The sequence below is a fragment of the Podarcis tiliguerta genome (genome assembly GCF_965153285.1).
Source record: "Podarcis tiliguerta genome assembly, chromosome: 6".
Taxonomy (NCBI): domain Eukaryota; kingdom Metazoa; phylum Chordata; class Lepidosauria; order Squamata; family Lacertidae; genus Podarcis; species Podarcis tiliguerta.
The window spans coordinates 25,022,531-25,045,082 of record NC_139539.1 but is presented as its reverse complement, the minus strand read 5'-3'; the positions used below and the strand labels follow the sequence as shown (position 1 = coordinate 25,045,082).

The following is a 22,552-nucleotide window of genomic DNA, read 5'->3' as shown; positions in this document are numbered from 1 at the left end:
ACAATGGGGACTGTTTACACTCTATATTTCCAAAAGAATAAGGCTGCAATCCTAAACTTGCTTACCTGGTGGTAAGCTCCACTGCATTCAGTGAGATTTCCTTCTGTGTAAACATGATGGGGGTTATTTTGGTGACTGAGTCTGTAATCCCAAACATAATCTCTGCCAAGAGACTACAAATTCTCAGCTCAGAATTTAGTGTTACATTTATTTAAAGTATGCCAACTGACACATTTTCTTACTGTGTTTTCTCACATGCTGGCCTGGGCTTCTTTGGAGAAAGGGTGGGATATATGTTTTATTAATAACAACAATAAATTGGGCACTGCTTGTTAAGGAGAAGACCTTAAACTCTTATGGGACACTGATCCCCTGGAAATCTTATTCTACTATATAACAACAACATCAACAACAATTTATTATTATTATTTATTACTTATCCTCCGCCCATCTGGCCGGGCCTTCCCAGCCACCTTGGGCAGCTTCCAACAGGATATTAAAAACACAATAAAACATTGAACATTAAAAACTTCCCTAAACTTCCCTTCAGATGTTTTCTGAAAGTCAGATAGTTGTTTATTTCCTTGACATCTGATGGGAGGGCGTTCCACAGGGCAGGCGCCACTACCGAAAAGGCCCTCTGCCTGGTTCTTTAGTTTAAGCCTTTAGTTTGAGATCTCAGCAGGCAGTGTACACATGCTGCAAACATATTTCTGCATGCACAAGGGCTAGAAGCTTGCAATTCTCAACAAGGTGAATTATCCACTGCCCCCAACACATTTTGCAGGATTCTGTACTGCTGTGGTACTGCAGCACACAGAATGCAGTTTCTCTCTCAAAAGTGGTGCTTATTCTACCGCATCAGTATTCCTCCACTGGATCTAGGGCCATTTTTCCCAGCTCTTACAAGCAACACATAACAAACAGAAAATTAAGACTGCTGGATAGTACTGTGTGGTAACTAGTTCTGAGAGACATGATACATCTTGTTTGCCTTTCAAATGCCAATAACTTAGAACATTCTTTTCCATTAGCCTTCGGCTGTAATCCTATTCATGCCTGCAATCCTATACATACATAAACGCTTGAGACGAAGTCTCATTGACCTAGTATGACTTCTGAGTCACGAGCATAGGATCACACTGTTTTATTTCTTGTCTATAAGTGAACACTATTGATTGATGACAGTGCATTTCCTAAATGGAGCCTAGTGCAATTGACTGAATGAACAACCAGCTGAACATTGCAGCACATTTATTTGACTGGAATGGAATGCAGATGGTCTGGCAGCAAAATTCTAGCTTTTAGATAATAAATAAGGAAAAGTGAATTGCATTTTTAGTAACAGGAGTTGTTGCAAACTAAGCACATTCTGGTTTATTATTAGTGTGAAGTGTTGCTTGGGAATTCTAAGAAAGCAAAAAAACAGTTCAGGTTTGAAAGGTTGTCTGCTATCTTGATTCAAAGTGGAATTCAACTGTATCTAAACATAGATAAATCTCCTTGATCTCAGGAAGCATTATGCAAAATTTGGCTATGATATATTGAGGTGAACAAATTCTTAGAGAACAGGCAACCCCAAAATATAGTAAGTTGTTGTTAGTTAGTGATGAATGGAGGCTACTTCCAAATCTGGATGTCATATTCTGGTTGCTCTTTCTACCTGCTCTTCTCAAATGAAATTTCAGTGTTGAAAGCTGCAGAGCTGAGTGGATGTTGGTCAATGCGCTTTTTAACTACCCTTTCATTTTGCAGTGAGTTTATGCCTGATTCACAGTGGAAGTAACCAGAGGTGTGGTTCCTTGCAATGTAAGAATCTGGGAAACTGTTTGAAACCACTCCCCCATATACATAGTTGGAGCAATCCTGTTGCACTTTATTTTTTTATGAAGCCCTACTTTAGTTTGGTGAGAACAGAATGCTGAATTTAATGGCCCTTTGGCCTGATGCAGTAAGGCTCTTATGTTATTAAGCTTAGATATTATGGTGAACTGTTAAGTTGTGGGTGAACATATCAGACGACACAGCGATTCTTCAAACAGCTCTTGTTTATTCACAGGCCAGGACAGAACTGAACTGAAGGGTTCAGTCAGCCTGCTTATATAGAGATCCAGTACCACTTTCTAAAACTATCCAATCACTGGACGTCACTTTTGATCCTTCATTTGCATAACTATCTACAGTATCCCCCTGCTGGCCCAGGGTGAGAACTTCAGTACATAACATGAACAATTCTAGAGTGGCCTCTGCTATGTTTGCTTGCTTTACACATGCTGGGATATGTTCTCTTATGAGAAAAGTAGAGTTATCCCCTTCGTGTTGTCTAAACAGCTGCATCCAGGAACAAGTTGCACCCAGTGGTTTTTTTTTTTCTAGAAAAAGAGGTGCTGGAGCTCACTGTGAACTTGGTGCTGGAGCTGAGCTCCAGCTGAAAAAAAGAAGCCCTGATTGAACGTCACCTTGTGCGAACTTGGCCACAGAGGCCCAGTTGTAGCAGCACCATTTCTGATTCCCACAACTGCAAGAAGGACCTCTTATTGAGCGCATCTGCCTGGGGGAATGGCCATACTGCAGTAGCATCCACCATTCCTGCAGAAAGCCCCAGGTTCGAATCTTTGCATCTTCTGGTAGGACAAGACATGTCCCTTGCTGAAACCCTAGAGTAAGGTTACCAGACGTCCCTATTTCCCAGGGACAGTCCCCGGATTTACACATCAGTCCCCATACAAAACCCACTGAAGTTGAAAAGTGTCCCTGGATTCATTGAAAAAAATCTGGTAACCTTAGCCTAGAGGGCTGCTGCCAGCCAGGGTTGGTGATACTAATCTTGATGGATCAATGGACTTGACTGCAGATAAAGCGCTTTCCCCGAACAGTGAGCTTGTGTTGCCCAACCCCTCTGTCTTGTCCAGTGTCAGATTTACATATAAGCTAAACAAGCTGTAGCTTAGGGCCCCACTCTCTTGCCCCCCCCCAATTTATAAAGGAAAAAAATACTGGATGTACATTTCCAAAATGTAAGATAAAAAGCGAACTTTGATAAAATACATTGTTACATGCAAATGGCTTTAGATACCTATTAGGTCCATAAATTACCATATAGCATATATTCAGCACAAAAAACAGCAACAATTTGTTGTTGACAAAAGGACTGCTAGACATATAAAGGGCCCCATTACCTTCAGTAGCTTAGGGCCTCATCAAACCTGAATCCCGCCCTGGTCTTGTCTGAAACCCGTGGCGTGGCTCAGCCAACCCAGCCTGACTCAGTTCCTCTCCACCTCCGGGTGCCAGCGAGGGAAGGCGCCTCGGGCTGCGACCCAAGGGACCTGTCAAACGGGACGCAGCTTCCAGTTCAGACGTGCCAGATGAGGAGCGCGTGGGTTGAACGTAGGATGAGGAGGAGCGACTTGAACTCAGCGCTCCCAGATTGATGCAGAGGACGCCCGTCCATCCCTCCATCCTTAGCCAACGTGGGAAACTTGGGAGAAGCGTCCAGCGAGGGAAGCGGGTTCAGGGCTCTAAAAATCCCCTGTTTAGGGCAGTTTTTAATGTTTGATCGTGCTTTGAATATTCTGTTGGGAGCCGCCCAGAGTGGCTGGGGAAACCCAGCCAGATGGGCGGGGTATAAATAATAAAATTATTATTATAAATAAAAAGGGCAAGCTTCTTGGGTGCCTCGCTCATGGCGTGCCAGTCTCACTGCCTGCCACGGGACTCCTGCGCTGCAAATGGTGGTGAAAAGGACAAAATAAAGCGGCTCCTGCTCCTTATGAGATGCAGAGAACCCGTTTGGAATTCGTCAGGTTTCCCAACGGTGTAAAAGACAGAATGCAACCAAAGCAAAGTGAAGCAAAGCAAAGCGGCAGAGACGCCTGAGCCATTATTTTGGATACAGAACTGCACAACAGGAGAGGGCTTTTATTAGGGCCGACTGCAAATAGCACGCAAGGCTTTGCATTTGTTCATGAGGCAGCACCGTACAAAAAAAGCAAAGCTCCCGCTCTTCCCCTCGCAGCCAGCCTAGCTGGGAAGGAGGCGGCGGTGGCTCGAGCCTGAGAGTTAAAGCAACCATGGCAACCCCGCACCCAATAGCAAAGCCCTCCCCGGCCACGTGACACGCACTCCGGGGCCGCGCTGCTGCGGAGCGGGCTCCTTCGTTTCCTTTTGACCTTTCACCCCAAGATGGCGGCGCCCGTCGGTCCGCTGAAGTTTTGGAAGCCGGGTAAGGGCTGAACCTCTTGGGGAAGGGGGGTGGGAGTGCGAGAAGCTGGGGGGGGGGGCGCTGGGGGAAGCTTTGGCGGAAGCGCCTCTTCGCGCGGCTGAAGGGCTCGGTGGGCGGGGTCCGGAATGCTGCGAGGCGCTTTCCTTGCGGAGGACGGAGAGGAGGAGAAGCCTGTTTCTCTTTCCCCCGGCGCTGCAAAGGATGCATTGTCTGGGGGTGGGCGGGGTGGATAACCATCCACCCACCCCAACCCCAGGCCGTGTATTCGTGGAACAAACCAAAATAAAAACACTGCAGGCGTGTGAGGCTTCTTAACGGTCCTTTCTCGGGAACGTGGCGGCGTGGGAGGGGGTACTCTGCACGTGCTCGAGAGCACCTTCACCCGCGCCATCCTTACGCTGTTGCTGCTGGTTTGAAAAAACGGGTGCTCGAGTGAGCTGTGCTGTAAACGGAGCTTATAGCGCTACTCCCAGCATCCTGTTGGGATATAGATAGATATAGATGATTGACAGATAGATAGATAGATAGATAGATAGATAGATAGATAGATACAGTGCTTCTTTCTAGAGGGACGCATACCCCTAAACATTTTGTGAATCTGAGTTTGGCCTCATTGAGGGGCATTATTTCAATATGAGTAAGAAAATGAGAGTACCCCATTTATTTATTTTTTAGAAAAAAAGCACTGGATAGATAACTAGATAGGTATAGTATATTGCAGTGAGGGGGAGGGTCTGTGTTGGAGTCCTCTTTCAGTTTCACTGCTACCTGTTAATAGGTACTCAAAACCGCTTTGAACCCCTGCCCCCCAATCGTAAGGCAAAAACATTCCTCTTCTCCCTAGCTAATTAAACAATCTATGGCCTTTTAAACTCGGGGGGGGGGGTGGTATCGTGTTTATTACTATGTAGTGTATTTTTGTGTTAACTGCCATGTGATCGTCGAAGCATGGTATAGAAATTTAATATGAATGAATGAATGAAGCATAATGAGCCTACACTCATCTTAATAGGCAAATAACCTCATTCTGGGTTCCCATTCCGAACCAGGCTCATTAGGAACTCTGTTCTGCTCAGTGGAATTTACCTTGGGGTAAATGTTCATATGGCAAGACTGCAATCCTTATATTTAATTGTCATACTTCTACCCTGCCACTTGGAAGAAAGCTGTATTATAAACCATGGGACTTTTTCAGTTTAAACCTAGCAGGGATCAGATTTGCATCTTTTCTGCCTACAGTTTATCAAACGAAAGAATACTTGTTTCAACAGATGTTAACGCAATGGTTCAAACAAATGGGAGAAGTTTAAACCATATATGTAATTTGTTGCACAGAGCTGTAATAATAATATAGAATGTTTCCATATTGATCTCTGCACAATATTAAAAAGGCAAAATTTGAAAACAAGGGACATCTGTGAAATATTAGGAAAAGCTTGTGTGTGACTGAAAAAGCAACAAGGTCAACATTTTCATCTGGTGAAATTAGATCCCGTCCTCATTGGCTCATGGCTTATGAAACAATACAAACTTAGCAGTAAAGGGTTTCTGCAGTGCTAAGCAATCTGCATGCTACCTCTTTGATATATGCATGATGCACTTGAGATGATTGTCCTGGCGTGAAGGATAATTAGCAGACAGTGTTTCACTGCGTGGATGAAATTTTATAGGCCTATTAATATTTATTTAAATTAGAGTATTGCTCACTTTGGGGTCTGGCGCTAACCTGCCCAAAAATTCAAGAACAGTGTTTGTAGTAATAGTTTCTTTTAGTGTATATTTCTTTGTGCCTATTCAGAAGTTATTACACGTTTTTGTTTGCACTGTTTCTATCATAAAGAAAGTGCTGCACAGGAGTGTAAGTAATTGGGAGAGTTATGCTTCCACTTTGGTAGAACAAATATAAATAATAGCCTTTAGGCTGCAATCCTATACACACTTACATGGGAGTAAGGCCAACTGAACACATTTAAATTTACTGCTGAGTAAACATGCATATGATTGCACTGTTATGGTTATGTAAATGTTTGTTTTGGGTATATGTGAAATTGCTTAAGTCAACTCATTGCAATCTTATTTATACTCACCTGAGAAGGAGGAGCTCAATTGAACTTAGTGGGTCTCTTTTCTGAATCAACATGCAGAGGATCAGTGGTGGACTTTGGGCTCTCAAATTTCAGTGGTGCCCTCTGTGATGCTAAAATTTGGTGCCCTCACTTGCACTCCATTCTACAGCATTGTTGTGGCGCCGCACCCTAAAACTGCCTCTGATAGGATTGATCTTCGAGCTAGGCTGGGAAACTTAATCAGGCAACTACTATCCTATTACTGTCCTAAATCAACATTCAGCTTCATTGGATGTCCCCAAATTCTAGTATTATGGAAGAGGGAGAAAACCTTCACCAGACCTTGCCTAATTTTATCATGACCTTTACTCACATTCTGTCTAACCTAAAAAAAAAATAAAAAAATCTGTCTTCATCCGGGAGTTGCTCCAGCACTGGTTTTTTACTCCTTTCAGCACCCTTTTCTGTTTAATATCCTTTTTTTGGCATAGCAACTGGAAATGTGAATACAGTGGTACCTTGGGTTACAGACGCTTCAGGTTTCAGACGCTTCAGGTTACAGATTCCGCTAACCCAGAAATAGTACCTTGGGTTAAGAACCTTGCTTCAGGATAAGAACAAAAATTGTGTGTCGGTGGCGCGGCTGCAGCAGGAGGCCCCATTAGCTAAAGTGGTGCTTCAGGTTAAGAACAGTTTCAGGTTAAGAACGGACCTCTGGAACGAATTACGTACTTAACCCGAGGTACCACTGTAATATTTCTAGGATAGTCAACCATATATCTGTATGAAGGCAGTGTGATACTAACAGATTTATTTTCAGTTCCTTTCCTAAAGATCCCTAGCATGAGAATTGGATGTTTGTTCCTATTCTTGTTTTCTGTTCTCTAACCTGTTGATGATTCATAAAGCAGATTTTTTGCCTCATATTACCTGATTGCAAATTTTATTCAGGAGTCATTGGTGAGGGACTTCATCAAAAGTTTTTTGAAAGTTGAAGTACACAATATTTTTCCAGATTTCCCCTATCTACATGCTCACTGACACACTCAAAAAGGTTAGTCAGATGCTAGTCAGTCTTGCTCCAGCAAGACCTGCTCTTCTATATGCTTGGTAATTTTATCTACACATATTGATTGGCATTGAGGAAATTATTGCTGCTTTTTGAAACTGGTTCTTTTGAGCATACTGGATGGTAAATTTAATCTGAAAGTGTTTTTTGTTAAGTATTATACTGCCGTTTATTTACCACAGGCAATGTTGCAAATTAAACCTTCCAACTCTTATGACCTTGACTGCCATAGAAACTATAATTTGATTGGATTTTAGGTTCTACCAATTCTTTTGTTAGCTTCTGACAAGAACATTGCATTTGCAGAAGTGATGTATATGATTCACGCCATATATATTTATGATACATCTTTGGACATTGTGTTGCTTCTATTGATCACAAGCATGAGCCAAATTTTAACAAAGATTGTGCTTGAACTCTCAGATATTTTTAATTGGAACTGACGAGAAACAGGCCGGGAAGTAATGGCTCTTATTGCCTTTGCAGGAATAATTTGGAAGTGACCAATTACTTCATTATTGCCTGAATTCATTTTTTGTGCACCTGTAGAATATGGTGGCAGATGTATAATGAATGTGAAACATTAGCTATCAATTATGAGTTGTATACAATTAAGCCCTCCTCAGCGACCTATTGAAATTGATAAAACCAAAGGTAGTCACGTTTATTAACTTCAATGGGTCTGTTAGCAGGACAAGTATTGAATTCTGCATTATGCCTGTATTGTCCCCATGCTGATACCTTTCCCAAGTAAGATCTAGTTTGTTTGAGGCGTGCTGGTTTCTTTGGGACCATTTAGTGCTGCACAGTTGCGTCAACAACAAGTCATGGCAATGATTTGTCCTTGAATAAGAAATCACCCAGAGATGATCTTCAGTTTGTCCAAAACATCAAGAAGAACATCCAATTGAAGCATATTGGCTACCAAATGTGTTGGGATGCTGATGCATAGTGAGGAAAGTTTCATGCTTGTCATTATGGCTATGCAGTTCTGAACTACTTTTGACAAATCGACGAAATCTTTGAAGTTTCCTAGAACTAAAAGTCACCATCACATCTGAGCTTAATGATGTAGAAGGTTGGGCTGTAAACTAACCAACTACCGAGAAGCTCGTGAATGATAAACAGTGCTACTCTACAAAATAACAACTTGACCATCATGACATATATAACCAGACATACATGTTTATACTAATAGAAAACACACTGTTAAGTTTTACTCAGAGAAGACCCATTGAAATTAATTGACCTAATTTAGGCATGTTCTGTGGGAGGCAGTGGAAGACAGGAGTGCCTGGTGTGCTCTGGTCCATGGGGTCACGAAGAGTCAGACACGACTAAACAACTAAACGACAACAAGTCATGTTCATTAATTCAGTAGGAGTACTGTGAATAAACCTAGTCAAATACCACCCCATGCAAATATGTAAATGTGTCAGGAAAACCAAGTTTTGGAAAAACTGGGTGCATGGGGATCTTCAAAATTGTGATTGCAAGGATATATACACACACATGCTACTTGAGTGCTGCTCATACTCTCCTGGAAATGTATCCTGACTGGGCCTAATTCAGCCTGGCATAATTAGAGGTTTTCATTTATTGTGTTCTGCAACCATATGGCATAGCTCCTACAAAATGAAGGGCATCTCAATGAACTTGCGTAGGGAAAATGCAAATTATGCATATCCATAATGATGGGGGTGTTGTTGTTTTCTCCTTGGAACATCAGTTGCATGATTCAGCACTTACAGCTGTCAGTAGCTCTTTAGTAATCTGCAGCAAATCCACAAGGATTAATAATATGGTAATGAAATTTACCTTTTGAAAGGTAAATTTATTTCTGACTAAATGTTTGTTTGTAGTTTGTTTGTAGTTGTTGCGGGCATTATTAAGTGAGCCTTTGAAAAGATAAAACATCTTGAAACATGCATCCTATATAAGTCCTTCTGAGTTGAGCAGGCTCTGTCATCATCGACACACTTCTTATGGAGCTAAGCCATACTGGATTCAGTGAAATTATTTCTTAATAAATGTACATAGAATTGCTGTCTTCAGGTCCCTATTCAATGAATGCATTTAGGATTGGGCCTTGCAGTTGGCTTCTGTGCATGCCTACTCAAAAGTAATCATTATTGATATCAGTAGGGCATACTCATAAATAAATGCATAATTTGTTAGAGTGTGGTGAACTGCATTCCATCATTAATAAAGAGAAATGAGGGAATGGGGAAGTTCTGTGTCTTGTAGTTAGAAAATGGCATGTGCTAAATATGCTGAATTTTCTCCTTTTTTATTTTGCAAGCTTTTAAATAAAGGCTTGCCAACTTACATAGAAAACCCCCAGTCACTCCTGCTTCTGAGATTTTAACAGCCATAGAAATTAGCTGGGTTGATTGTACACTATGAGAACCAGCATGACCCCCTGCTAATGTCACTGAATACACTAGTTGTTACAGACAAACAGTGGCAGCCCCATTAAAGACACAGGAGCATGATTAGGAAAATGTTGGAACACGTTTTTCTAACCTTATTTCAATTATTAAATTGGTCCCAATAGGCAATCCTGCTGTTCTAAATGGTGTCTCGCTTCTTTTTAATGTGGGTATTTCTTCCCTTTTCTCACCAGTTTCTCATTTTCAATTTTAAGTTTGCCTGATGAGAGAGTTGTAGGAAAAGCCTTCTCAGGATGCACCCAAATTCAAATAACTAAAACCTTTTGGTTTAACATGTCATCTTTAAGAGCTCTCCATGTTCACTCAGTCTCCAAAATGTCAGGAAATTACAGCTGTTAAGGGCCTTAACTGACACGTTACTTGGCAATATTAAATGGTGTGATATCCTTTCCTGTGGATTGTTCCAGCTTCATAACTACCTTGGAGCTGGATGGCTGCCAGCAGCAGACTCCCAGACCTAAGCTCCAGATTTTTCTGTTCAATGGAGTAGACACCTGGATCCTTTGCAACAGAAATTATGATTCTACATTCTTCTTCTTCTTCTTTGGTGATCACTCGTAGCCGAGTAAGATTGTCTTCCATAAACACGGTTTTAACAATGAATCCATAAGTGACTGTGGAGGCCAATTCTGGATCCACATGTCCTTCCACAGTGGGGACATTGGTTTCTGGGCAGGAGTTGATCACGGTGTGGGTTTGCCAAGTGTGCCTTCCTCTTAGCACGTTTCTCTCTTGCGTCCTGAGTTTGAGTGTCTTCAAAGCCCATGACACCTTTGGTAAAGGCTGTTCTCCAACTGGAGTGCTTGCAGGCCAGTGTTTCCCAATTGTCAGTGTTTATACTACATTTTTTTAGATTTGCCTTGAGACAGTCTTTAAACGTGCATTATGCTTTCCATTTTTAAGTTCAGAATAGAGTAGTTGCTTTGGAAGACGATCATCAGGAATCCGCACATGACCAGTCCAGCGAAGTTTTTGACAGAAAAATAAATTTAAAACTTCATGGAGGATTCTACATTACAAGTACCCAGCTGACAGCCAATACCATCCACATAGAGTGACAGTGTTGGAAGGCTCTATTTAACTCGGTAAAACCTGTTTACATAAAAAGGGGGACAAGGTTTTATAGGCCTTGCATTGCTCACACAGACACACACTGGTTATGTATAGATACTCAATCCTCCCCATGGAGGATCAGCTGGGCAGTGGGGAAAGGTGGGTGGGACTTCCTGGGGCTTGGTGTGCTGTACTGAGACTGGCTAAGGGCCACATGCAAGCTATGTCTAGTGGTTTAAACAAACAAATTTTGAATATCTCAGAATTCACACTGGTTTGTAATTCTCCCTTGCATGATAGCCTTGGATGTTACAAAAGCTACAGAGGTTAATTCTAATAAACTTATCTTTCCACTTTCTTTGCATTTGTCTAAAAGTCTTGTCATCCTATTAGTAGTGACATTTATTTATTTGGTCATACAGGGACAGAAGGGCCTGGTGTCAGCCTTTCAGAGGAGAGACAGAGCGCTGGTGAAAGCTCTAGTGTTTCAGTGATCTATAATCCGTATGTTTCCCTTTCTATTGAACAACAGAGGCAAAAACTACCAGTTTTTAAGGTATCAATTTCTTTAAGTACTTTGCATTATCGTGCACATTATCTTCTGGGTATTTTACCATTTCTTCTACATTTTCTTTGCAGTATGAAAAATGATAGTGCATTTGCAACATAGAAAGTGCATTTCTCTGCAAAACAATTTTTTAGAACATTCAATTATTTTGTACAGTAACTCTGAGTGGATGAAAATGCACACGTCCCGCTATCAGTTTAGGCACATGTTGGATTCAGTGGGCTTTAAGGAGTTTGTGCTAGGTTGTAATCTATGCTTTTTTTGTGCAAACACTTCTCTCAGTTGATGTTTTGAACTTGTTTTCTTTAGCCATTCTAAATCACATTTGAATATCTATTTTTCTTTCAGCTTAGAAATCACATCCTTTATCTGGTAGAAAATTATCAGACATTGGTGATTGTTGGAGAAACAGGATGTGGGAAAAGCACTCAGATTCCTCAAGTGAGTATGAAATGATTCATTTGTCTTCATCTGTAGGAATTTATATTCTTACCCTTCAACCCAGTACAGAGGGTAGTTTGCAAGTACAATAAAAGCAGAAGAATATATAAAAGCAGTAGAAATGCAAAGAACAGAGTCCAACATTGTATAAATGGACTTCTGCTCTAACAATGGGACTTCACCTTTTTTCCTCCTGCATGCAGTCCATATTTTCTCTGGAGGGTCCCCTAGCGCTAAAGCAGATTTTGAGGGCACCTAGAAGGCTGCAGAGGAGAGATGAAGAAGTTGGAAGTCCTGTTGCATGAGCATCTTAGCATGGACAGTGTTGGGTGCAATACAGCATCTACAAAATGGATCAAATTAAAGTTATGAGATAATATGACGTCTTCATTATGTGCCTGACAAGTCTCTCTGAGGAAGGCATTCCAAAACTGGGGCACCACCACTGACCGTTCCCTCCACCCCCCCTTAAAACCCCTCACAATGCCCTAGATAGTAGGAGAACTTGTGAATCTCTTATGAGGATCATAGTGTACAACAGGAACATGTGGAGACAGGTGATCCTTCAGGTACCCTGGCCCCAGGCTGTGAACTTAGATCGATAGGAGAGGCAGGAAGGTTCCTTGTGCTAACAGGAATTGTTGGACCGGCTTCCGCTAGTGCGACTATTTAACTTAGAATTTTTATACCATCTACTGTATGTTAATAACTTTGTTTCCTCATTACAGTATCTAACAGAAGCTGGCTGGACTGCCGAAGGGAGAGTGGTGGGAGTAACACAACCCCGGAGAGTTGCTTGTGTTTCAGTGAGTGCCTCCAGTTCGAACTATTTGTCTGCGTATTATTATTTTGGGGAATGATAATATGTTCTAACCTTTTGTATAGCACTGTTCTTATCAACTTTTGACACAACCCAGTGCATAGCTAAGCATTCCTGAATCTCATTAAAATCCATGTGGTAATGGGACCTTAACTGGGCTCCGTAACTGATTGTCTTCTGACACAGAGTCCGACAGATGCTGACTTGCTCAAGGCCCTATGTTTTCAGTGAAAATCTTTGCAATAGGGTGTTGGCCCAGTTTCCCCTCCTTCCTAATGACGTGTGTAGTAAGAACAAAGTAATTTGTTTCTTTCCCCATCACAATTGAGCATGAATTCTGGCGAAGAATTCCTTCTTGTTTTGACTGAAACATTGAGCAAGTATTGGTGAAAGCTTCTTTCTCAGGGTTTGCTGTCCTGCTTCCAGTTTTTTGTCGATGGGTTTAAATGCCACATCCTGTGGGTCTCTCAATGGAAGCCATTTGCTGGAATAACATCATGGTCAAGCAAAAGATTTTACTTCGAGGAGATGCAGTGAATAGCAGTTTAAAACTCATCAGCTTAAAAGTAGGAACAAAATTTAAAAAATTCCTTCCAGTAGCACCTTAGAGACCAGCTAAGTTTGTTATTGGTATGAGCTGAGATTCTGAAGAAGTGTGCATGCACACAGAAGCTCATACCAATAACAATCTTAGTTGGTCTCTAAGGTGCTACTGGTAGGAATTTTTAAATTTTGTTTTGACTATGGCAGACCAACACGGCTATCTACCTGTAATTAAAAGTAGGAAGTTAGGGAGGTGAGAACAGCTTTGTACAGGATCCAAAGAAGCATGTAACCATTAAAACATGGTTCATATTTTTTTTATTACAAGGGCTTGAAGTAGGGTGCAGAAAATATTTAACATTTTTGCAGCCCTTGTTCATTTATTGTGTGATTGTTCTTTGCCCAGAAGGGTAGTTGTCATTGTTATTTTACAAAATATTGAACTAGCAGTTATGATGTGCAGGACTTTTAAAATAAATAAGTAAGTAAGTAAGTAAGTAGGTAAGTAAATAAATAAATAGAATGCTATATTACAGGCATTCTGTTTAGAGAGAATTTGTGCCTCTTCTAAAATGTGCTCCAGGCTGTGTATTTACACATAATTTGGATTTGCATTTTTATGCTTCTTTTTAGTTTGTTTCAAGGCTGCATAGTTTTACCATATGGCCCATTTTGATGAACAAATGTGAAACGTGCTTGGATATTTAAGCCTTTGACACAAAAGCCTTTCATAGATCCAGTTTGTGCTTTCATTTGTAGCACTATAACTAATTGAAATTGATTTTTAGAGTGGGCTGCTTATTGCTGATAAGAACATTGTTAGAGAAAACAGTCTTGAAGAAATATAAGCATGACATGGGGAGGAAGCCTAGTTCAGTTTTTGAGTGGTTGCAGAGGATTCAATTTTCAGTTTCGAGTGGCTACTGCAGATTCAATTTTCAGCCTGCCAGCTCCAGTTAAGGGAGTTCAGGTAGCTGAGCTAGGAATTTCCTCTGTAGGAAAGCTGTTGCCAAACGGAGCAGACAGCACTGGGCTAGTGGACAAGTGGTTTGGCTTTGTACAATGCAGTTTTTCTATTCATATGAAGTGTGAGGGGTTTTTATGCTTGTTAGTCTCTCTCTCTCCAGTAAGCTGGAAATATTGGGAGTGCAGGAGATGAAAATATATTGCCTGAAAACATAAGAGTGAAGAAGAAAGGGACAATGGGAAGATAATGTACACAGAAAAGGCTTCAGTGCTTTTGTGCAACTTATGCTTTGGAAATAGCCAAGCATTCTAAAAATAGGTCTGTAGAAGTGGTTACATTAGTCTCCTATGCCAAAACAGGAAACTTCTGCAGCACTAAAAAATGGCAGGGATGTATTGTGGCATAACATTTGGTGGGTAGACCCCACTCTTTTGGGTGCTAAAAACTGGTGGTGTGTTTTAGACCCTTATCCTTGAGCAGTGGCCTTCTGGGTTGAAAAACCTAGTTGTATATGTTCAGGCATTTTAATGTTGAGACTTTTGCCATTCAAAATTTTATCTTTTGAATTAGGAAAGTATGAAAATTGAGAGGGCGGAAAGCTAGCTGTTAATCCATTTATCCAGGAATTACCGTATTTTTCACTCTATAAGACGCACCAGACCACAAGACGTACCTAGTTTTTGGAGGAGGAAAACAAGAAAAAAATATTCTGAATCTATGAAGCCAGAACAGCAAGAGGGATCGCTGCGCAGTGAAAGCAGCAATCCCTCTTGCTGTTCCGGCTTCTGTGATAGCTGCGCAGCCTGCATTCGCTCCATAAGACGCATACACATTTCCCCTTACTTTTTAGGAGGGAAAAAGTGAGTCTTATGGAGCAAAAAATATGGTAAGCTGACTGTATGATTCCACCTTCCTATTTCTAACCATTCATCAATCCTATTTTTTAATTCACATAGGCTGACAGTAAGCCAGCACTGTATAAGTGGTTCCTGAGAGGAGATGCTTTTATCTGTCACCATCTGAGAAGTCTTGTGATGCATGCAAGGCACTGAGGGATACTAGGGAAAGTGTTAATACATTATGAAGCGCCAGCCTAACTGCTAGTACAATTGTAGGCCGTTATATCCTGGGGCTACATCTGGCACAACTAGAATTCATCCAGAGTCAATTGGTTGATTGTAATTGAGGAAATACATGCATTATAAATAGCCTGCCTGCTGTATAAATGGATTCTAGCTACATTGATGTTCCAGTGTCAGCTTTCTGAGTTTGATGGTGTTTATAAATAATAATAAAATATTATTTATTTATTACTATTATTGTTTGGGCAATCAAAACCTTGTGTTGAGTCACTAATATGAGTAGAGTTTTCAAATATAGGTTGTGCTAAACCTGTAGGTTGTGCAGTCCCTGTAGAAGCACAGTAATTGCAACTCCACTGATCCTAAAAGATCCCTGTCATGCGAGGGATGCTTGTGCAGAAGTTATATAATTGTCCAACAGGATTAGCTCAGTTTAGCCAAATTAGCTGAATTCAATTTCTAACTACAGACACATGTCAATTATTATTAATGAGGCCTAGTTCAAGAATTAAGTTTTGTTTGATGTCTACAGTTTTAAACTTCCTCCTCCTTCTTCTTCTGTTAGATCGCAGGCCGGGTAGCTGAGGAAAGGGGTGCCTTGCTGGGTCATGAAGTTGGGTACTGCATACGATTTGATGATTGTACTGATCCACAAGCTACAAGGATTAAGGTAACACCTTTGAACAAATGCCTGTGACCCATAGGTGCAGAAATTTGTGTCCCTTGCTTTATCTTCCTAATCCAGTGAAATGTCTACCCAGCACTAAAACACTATTCCATACTCAGCACTATACATAGCACCATACATAGCCAGTAGAGATTCATAGGCTGAGAAAACGCAGTAGATGCAAGAGAAACCTGCAAAAATGTACATGTTGCACCACCTGTTCAGTATTCCAGACAGGTAGCCGTGCCCTTCTCCAGGGGACTCCATTTCCCCTTACCCCCACCTAGCTTTCTGTTGTTAGATAAAGTTGCTTGGCACTTCTACACAATTTGGAGTTCCCACAATCACACTGGTACCTTCTTGTATGTGGATACTTCTTTCCTGGCTTCATAAGGATGCATTCTTGGCTCTGAACTTTGGAAATGCAGGGAATTGTGTACCTGTTGCCTAGAGTTTTGCGCTGCTGAAGTTGCTGAACAAGTCGTCGATTGTTCTTGTATCTGTGTTTTAGTTCCTGACTGATGGGATGCTGGTGAGAGAAATGATGGCTGATCCATTGCTAACAAGATACAGGTTAGGCTAACAACCCTTTTAACTGCTGTATACATTAATGATGTAAGGCTCCCCCCCTTTTTTTCCCCTTTTGCTCACATTTATCTTTAGTTTGGTAGCTGTGATTAACTTTTCATTTTGCTTATTGTTCTGCAATTTGCCATGGATGCTTACGGAACTTAATAAAACAATAAATTCTGAGCACCACCTTCTGTAATTGTGCATCAAATTAGGAGCAGCACCAATGAAGTACAGTGCCCTTGATCCCAGAGGAATACTACAGTTCGTCAGGGTTGAAGAACCTCTGTCCCAGGGGCTGAATGCAGCTGTCTAGGCTTCTGCATCCAGCTCTTGAGCCTCCTCTCAGGCCACACACCCTTGCCCCAGCTGTACCCTTCACCAGTCCTGTTCTGTGCTGTCCTTGACTACATTTGCCAGGCGCAGATGTGTCATTGAACTGTGTTAATGCCTTCTTGTCCGGGTGGAAGATGGAGGGGTGTCTGTGTAGAAACAACTGACTTTTGTGTGGTTGGAATGTACAGTGGTACCTCGGGTTAAGAACTTAATTTGTTCTGGAGGTCCGTTCTTAACCTGAAACTGTTCTTAACCTGAAGCATCACTTTAGCTAATGGGGCACGATTTCTGTTCTGTTCTCAGTAATGTGCTGAACCTAGGAAAGAGTCTCATTTGTTGCTCCACCCACTGTTATTACCCAGTACTGTAGTCACACCCAGTTTTACCTCTGTATCCACCTGTACTGACTGTTGGGCTATTGCCGGGAAGACGGGGGCATCAGGCAGGCCCCCAGCTGGCTCCAGCCACCGGCCGGCAGCCGGTCTCCCTTGGAACAGCATCAATTAGCAACATGAGCCTCAGATACATTTAGAGACGCGTGCACACTCTTATCAGCAGAGTGCGTAAATCTTCTCACAGCAGAAGAGGCGGACAGAGAAATGTGTAAGCATAATGTACAGCATTTTATTAAGCATACTTCAGGAACAAAGGAAAACATGTCTGCTTCCCTTCGGCTCCAGCAAAACAGCAGTAATGCAAAAGCTATATACAAACAGAAGTTCCCAGCAAGTGCTGGAAGTAAACAGGCATGTGACTTACAATAGTCATGCCTGTTCCCTTTTAAGGAGGAACAGAACTATATCCTAACATTGACGTGCGGCCTCCCAAAGGTTGCTCATAAGGAAATGTGGCCCTTAAGCTGAAACTGGTTCCCTGTCCCTGGTATAAATGAACTTGCACGCACAATCTTCAGGCCTCACATTTTGTACTTTTACTGTAAGGAGTCATTGTCTTAAGAAAAACTATCCCCAGTGTTTCATTACCCATTCCATTCCCCCCCCCCCCCCAGTCGTGTTTAATTTATGGTTATTGCAGTTCTGCTGGAGTTTTAAATTCAGCTGAGTCATAAATGTGTGACTTTCAAGATCAGCTTGCATACTACTTCCATAATGATTTGAATTGTGCCTATTATATAATGTGTTACACTTGGTAAATTGGAATTTTTCAGGTGGACTTAATTTCAGCTTTCATTGATATCTCATAATTGGAACTCTGCTCTTTTCTCTGATTCAGTGTCATCATGTTGGATGAAGCCCACGAGAGGACCTTATATACAGATATTGCCATTGGCTTATTAAAAAAGGTTAGAGCTCTCTTTGTGCATCCTACCTCCATTCCCCCATAGCTATTTAATTTCTGAATTGAGCAAAAGGTTATAATGTTTCTGGAATTATAACCTGCTCAGAGCGTCTATTCAGTTGCCTGTGTTTGTGAGCTGATTACCTTGGTCCTACTATCAAAGAGTTTGCTGCTCTGTTAAGCTTGCAATGGTGCTAATTTTGAGTTGATTTTCATAAGGGATGCTATTCTAGAAGGAACAGTTCTGATGCAAGATGAATCCTACCATACTTGTTAATAGTTTACAGGGCTTTAAGACAAACAGTGCTAGCATCATTTCACAAAACATTTTCCTAAGGTTTGTAAGCATGATACACTGGTGGTGAGGATTATTTTAGTGGTAGCATATTACTTAAGCTCATACAACTACATGGTTTTCAAATGTGGGAATATCTGGCTTAGTTTGCAATGCATGTACTCTGAATAGGATAAGTCATTTTCTGGAAAATAGAGATACTTGATTTGTCTATTGTTTTTGTATGCAGACCAATGTCTTTCATAAATTATACAAACAGTTATGGGATTCTGTGGTGATTAACCATAATTGAGCATTAAAAAACCCCCTGCTGTGTCTCACAGGTTCAAAAGAAACGAGGAGACCTTCGCCTGATTGTTGCATCAGCTACACTGGATGCAGAGGTAGAACTAACATATTAGATTCGAATAATTTTCCTGTTTTATTTCTGATAGAAAATGAAACAATTATCATCTTGTATTTCATTCTATAGAAGAATAATGGGAAGCCTGTGCCCTCCCCCCAGATGTTGACATCTCCCATCACTAGCTATACTGACTAGGGCTGATGAGAGTCAGAGGCTAACAACATCTGGAGGTTCTCTGTAGTAGGGTATGGGATATGGTAGCCTTATCAACACATTCATGCAGTGGCAGACGAAACCCCATCAGAATAGATGGCAGTTGAACAAAATCACTGTTCAGATTTTATGTTAACTCCCATTAACTTACTGGGTCTCTCTCCCGACCCCCCTTCAGTTTGGGCAGGGGAACCAATTCCTTAACAATGAAAATTTTGGAGGTGGTGGAAGGGGGAAAGAGTTTTCAGCTTGAATTTTAATCTCACCCAGATAACTTTCGCAGCTGAAATGCTTGCCTTCCATTGAGGTGAACATTTATGAAGCCACTAAGATTTGTATTTCCAATCCAAGTAAAATAAAATTTGGATTGTATTGCCCACACTTAATCTGCTGGTACTAATGTGCATAAAGTTTAAGCTTAATTGCTGTTAGTTTTGGGTTACGCTACACGCTATTTCCCTGAACTCTGCGAAATGAATCCTTTTTAGAAGGTTCTAGAGCAGATAATACCCAACTTGTGAAATTGTGTGGTCAGTTTATTTTTAAAGGGATTAGATTTATTCATATTTATGAAATAGTTATTGCAGAAATTGCAACTTTTGCATTCTTTCAGTCTGATCTGTTTTTTTCTGTTTTTGATTAAAAATCAAAAAGCTGCACCGTTTACATTGGTAACACGACTTAAAACTTCTGTTGTCAGCCATATTTTCTCCAAAACATCTGATAATTACTAGATTAAGCAAATTAGGAAGAAATTACAAAACCAAGGATACCTAGGCTGGTTGCTACTTTGAAAAATATTTCAGCACTAGGTATGGGGAAATGTACTTGTTAATGTTATTAGGTTATATTATATATTATATATTGAAGTGTAGCAGCATAAAATATCAGAAGTTCACAGAGATGGATTAAATTATTGCTGGACCTCCATATGTTCTGAGCTGGGGTGGCAAATCTGAGCCTGCAAGCTGGGTCAGACCTGCCCAAGTAATTCTAAGTAGCCTAGCAGGAACTAACTTTAATTTACCACCACCAGCAAAATCTGTGTCAGAAGTCTTCTCCCTCTTTGCGCATCCCGTCACCAGCTGCTTGCTGCGATACATGAGGGATTGTAGTTGTCTTTGCCAGGTTACCTGGGATGTTTATTCCTCCCAATCACAACACAGCACTAGGAGGAATTTTTTTCTAAAATCCCAGGACCTATGTATGCTTTTCCATACATATGCAGATAAGTAAATGAAGTCACCTGGAACATAAGTTGCTCACAGTAATGTCTTGCTTTCCAGAAAATAACAGGTGATATCCAACTAATCTGTTCTGTCAGTGCAAGGATTTCCACTTGCACAGTGGAACTCGCCATGTGTCTCTTAAATTTCGTCTGGGGGTTTCCCCAGTCCTCCAGAGCAGATGTGAGGACGGCAAGGAACACCCACAGGGAGATGAATGGAGGAAGGTCCATTGCTCAAGCAGAAATCCTTGCCAGTGACAGAACGAGTTAGTTAGGTCCCTCCCTATGCTTATATTTTGAAAGAGAAAAGTAGCAACACCCTACTTTTGGCTCCTCAGTTAGGAACTGGACTCTTTTAAATAACGCACTGATTTTCAAAAAATTGTTTGCTATCTTTGCCCTAGAAATTTAGGGATTTCTTTAACCAAAATGAGACCAGTGACCCAAGCAAAGATACCAGCATGATCCTTACAGTGGAAGGGCGAACATTTCCAGTGGATGTCTTCTACATTCAGAGGTCTGTTCCTGTTTAATACTCGTAAGTGGTGACTAGAGGAGCGTGCATCTTGTGACACCCGCTTGTCGTCCAAAAGTCTGGGCGGGAAAGGGAAGCGTTAAACGGACCTTAGGTATTATTTTAAAGAGTTGTCTTTACATGGGTACCGGCACGTTGAGGATGTAAACCTGAAATCTTGCTTTCCAATTGAATGTGTCTTTCTCCTATTTTGTGAGCAACAGGCGCAGACTTCAGTGGAGGAGGGCTTCGGGAACCTTCCCCCGTCCCCTTCTGCACCGGCCAGCTGGAGCAGACTTCAGACGAGTGCTACGGGGACTCGGTGGAATCTTCATGCTTTTCCTCCCCTGGAATCTTAGTCCTTCCCTTCCCCCTCCACAGAAGGGATATGGGCAAACCTGGCAGCACCTTCATGCCCTCTCTCCTCCTCCTCCACAGAAGGAGATGGACAGGTCCGGTGGCAGAAGTGGGCTCGTTTTTTTACCCCTGCACACACAGTGCTTGCTTTTGTGCTGGCGCTGGGCAAGGAAATGTGGGTGTCATAGGCGGATAATCGTGTGCTTTGTGAATCGTGTCCCTTTTATGTTCTTGCGACGTTACTATGTTTGTGTCAGGCATCTTTGAGGAATGCTCAAGTAACAGTGGCAAAGCATTCTGGGAGAGTAGCCATGTTAGTCTGGGGTAGCTGAACCAGCAGACAGTCTTCAGGGCTTATCATATCATTAGATGCATGAAGCAGTGCGTATATATGGGTGTAGTAATTTAGTCCTTTGTTTTTCATTCCTTAAACACTGTATGAGGTGATTGCGTATTATGCAAATATTAGGAGCTTGAATTTCCAATCTCTCCAATTTTTATTTTAATATTTTTAAATATACAAATTTCCATTCCTTTCTGAGGAAAACTAGGACAGCTATTTGATTTAAAAAAACAACAACACCTGGCTACTTACTAGTGCATATAGGGCTGCCTCATATGTGCATGTACATAACTTGATTCCTATATGCTTGGTCCTACCAGCTGACTGGGTGCACTGATTTCACTGGAAAGCTTTTGTATGATGTGGTATGGAAATTCTGTGGATGGCGTTGTATCTGTGATGACCCTCTTGCATATGTAAGATCACATGATGCAGGCATTGAGTATTAAGCTTCCATGTGTGAGCCAGTCCATAGTTAGATGTAAATTTTCATATAGGGCGATGCCATATTGAACGCCATCATAATAGATGCATAGAATTTATTCAGGCAGTAAGAAGCAATTTTGTGTGTTTTTACAATGCTGAGTGCTTTGTAGGCAAATATAAGTACAACTGAACTGTTTAAAAAAGTAACTTGTTTAGATGTCAAAGCAACATATTGATTGAACTGTTTTTCTGCAATTGTGAAATAAATTCTTGTGCGTGTATGTGATATAGAGATGGAGGACTCTCTAGATACAGATATTCAGGATTTGTGATAATGTCAAAGAAACAAGTGAAGTTATTTTAAGTGACTTGTGAAGAATTCAGAAAGGTCCAGCTAGCGCCAGGATTAATTTTTACGTCATGTATCAAGCATACTTCAAGTATGTGAGCTGTCTGTATTACTTATGAAAATCTAACTATATATTCCCTTTTTTATCCTGGTGATAAGAGCATGTTTTGCCTTCCTTACTTGAAACTCATGTCTATGCTTTTTCCAACAGTCCTGTTCCAGATTATGTGAAATCAACTGTGGAAACTGTTATGAAAATTCATCAGACAGAAGGTGATGGGGATATACTGGCATTTTTAACTGGCCAGGTAGACACAAAAGA

General features: G+C 41.2%; 1 protein-coding gene across 4 annotated transcripts in view; it reads left to right on the top strand.

The window, feature by feature from the left end:
• Positions 1–4,091: 4,091 nt before the first annotated feature.
• Positions 4,092–22,552, top strand: part of DHX35 (DEAH-box helicase 35) — a 41,837-nt gene continuing 23,376 nt past the window's right edge. Inside the window, exons 1-11 of one of the 4 annotated variants that reach the window (XM_083446859.1) lie at positions 4,092–4,225; positions 11,289–11,422; positions 11,783–11,875; positions 12,604–12,681; positions 15,853–15,957; positions 16,466–16,527; positions 18,094–18,163; positions 18,778–18,837; positions 20,646–20,758; positions 20,980–21,207; positions 22,442–22,538. In XM_083446859.1, the coding sequence (XP_083302985.1) occupies positions 4,186–4,225; positions 11,289–11,422; positions 11,783–11,875; positions 12,604–12,681; positions 15,853–15,957; positions 16,466–16,527; positions 18,094–18,163; positions 18,778–18,837; positions 20,646–20,758; positions 20,980–21,207; positions 22,442–22,538 (1,080 nt within the window). In that variant the 5' untranslated portion in view covers positions 4,092–4,185. The remainder of the gene's footprint in view (positions 4,226–11,288; positions 11,423–11,782; positions 11,876–12,603; positions 12,682–15,852; positions 15,958–16,465; positions 16,528–18,093; positions 18,164–18,777; positions 18,838–20,645; positions 20,759–20,979; positions 21,208–22,441; positions 22,539–22,552) is intronic. The other 3 variants (XM_083446860.1, XM_083446861.1, XM_083446862.1) reach the window with 3 other exon arrangements.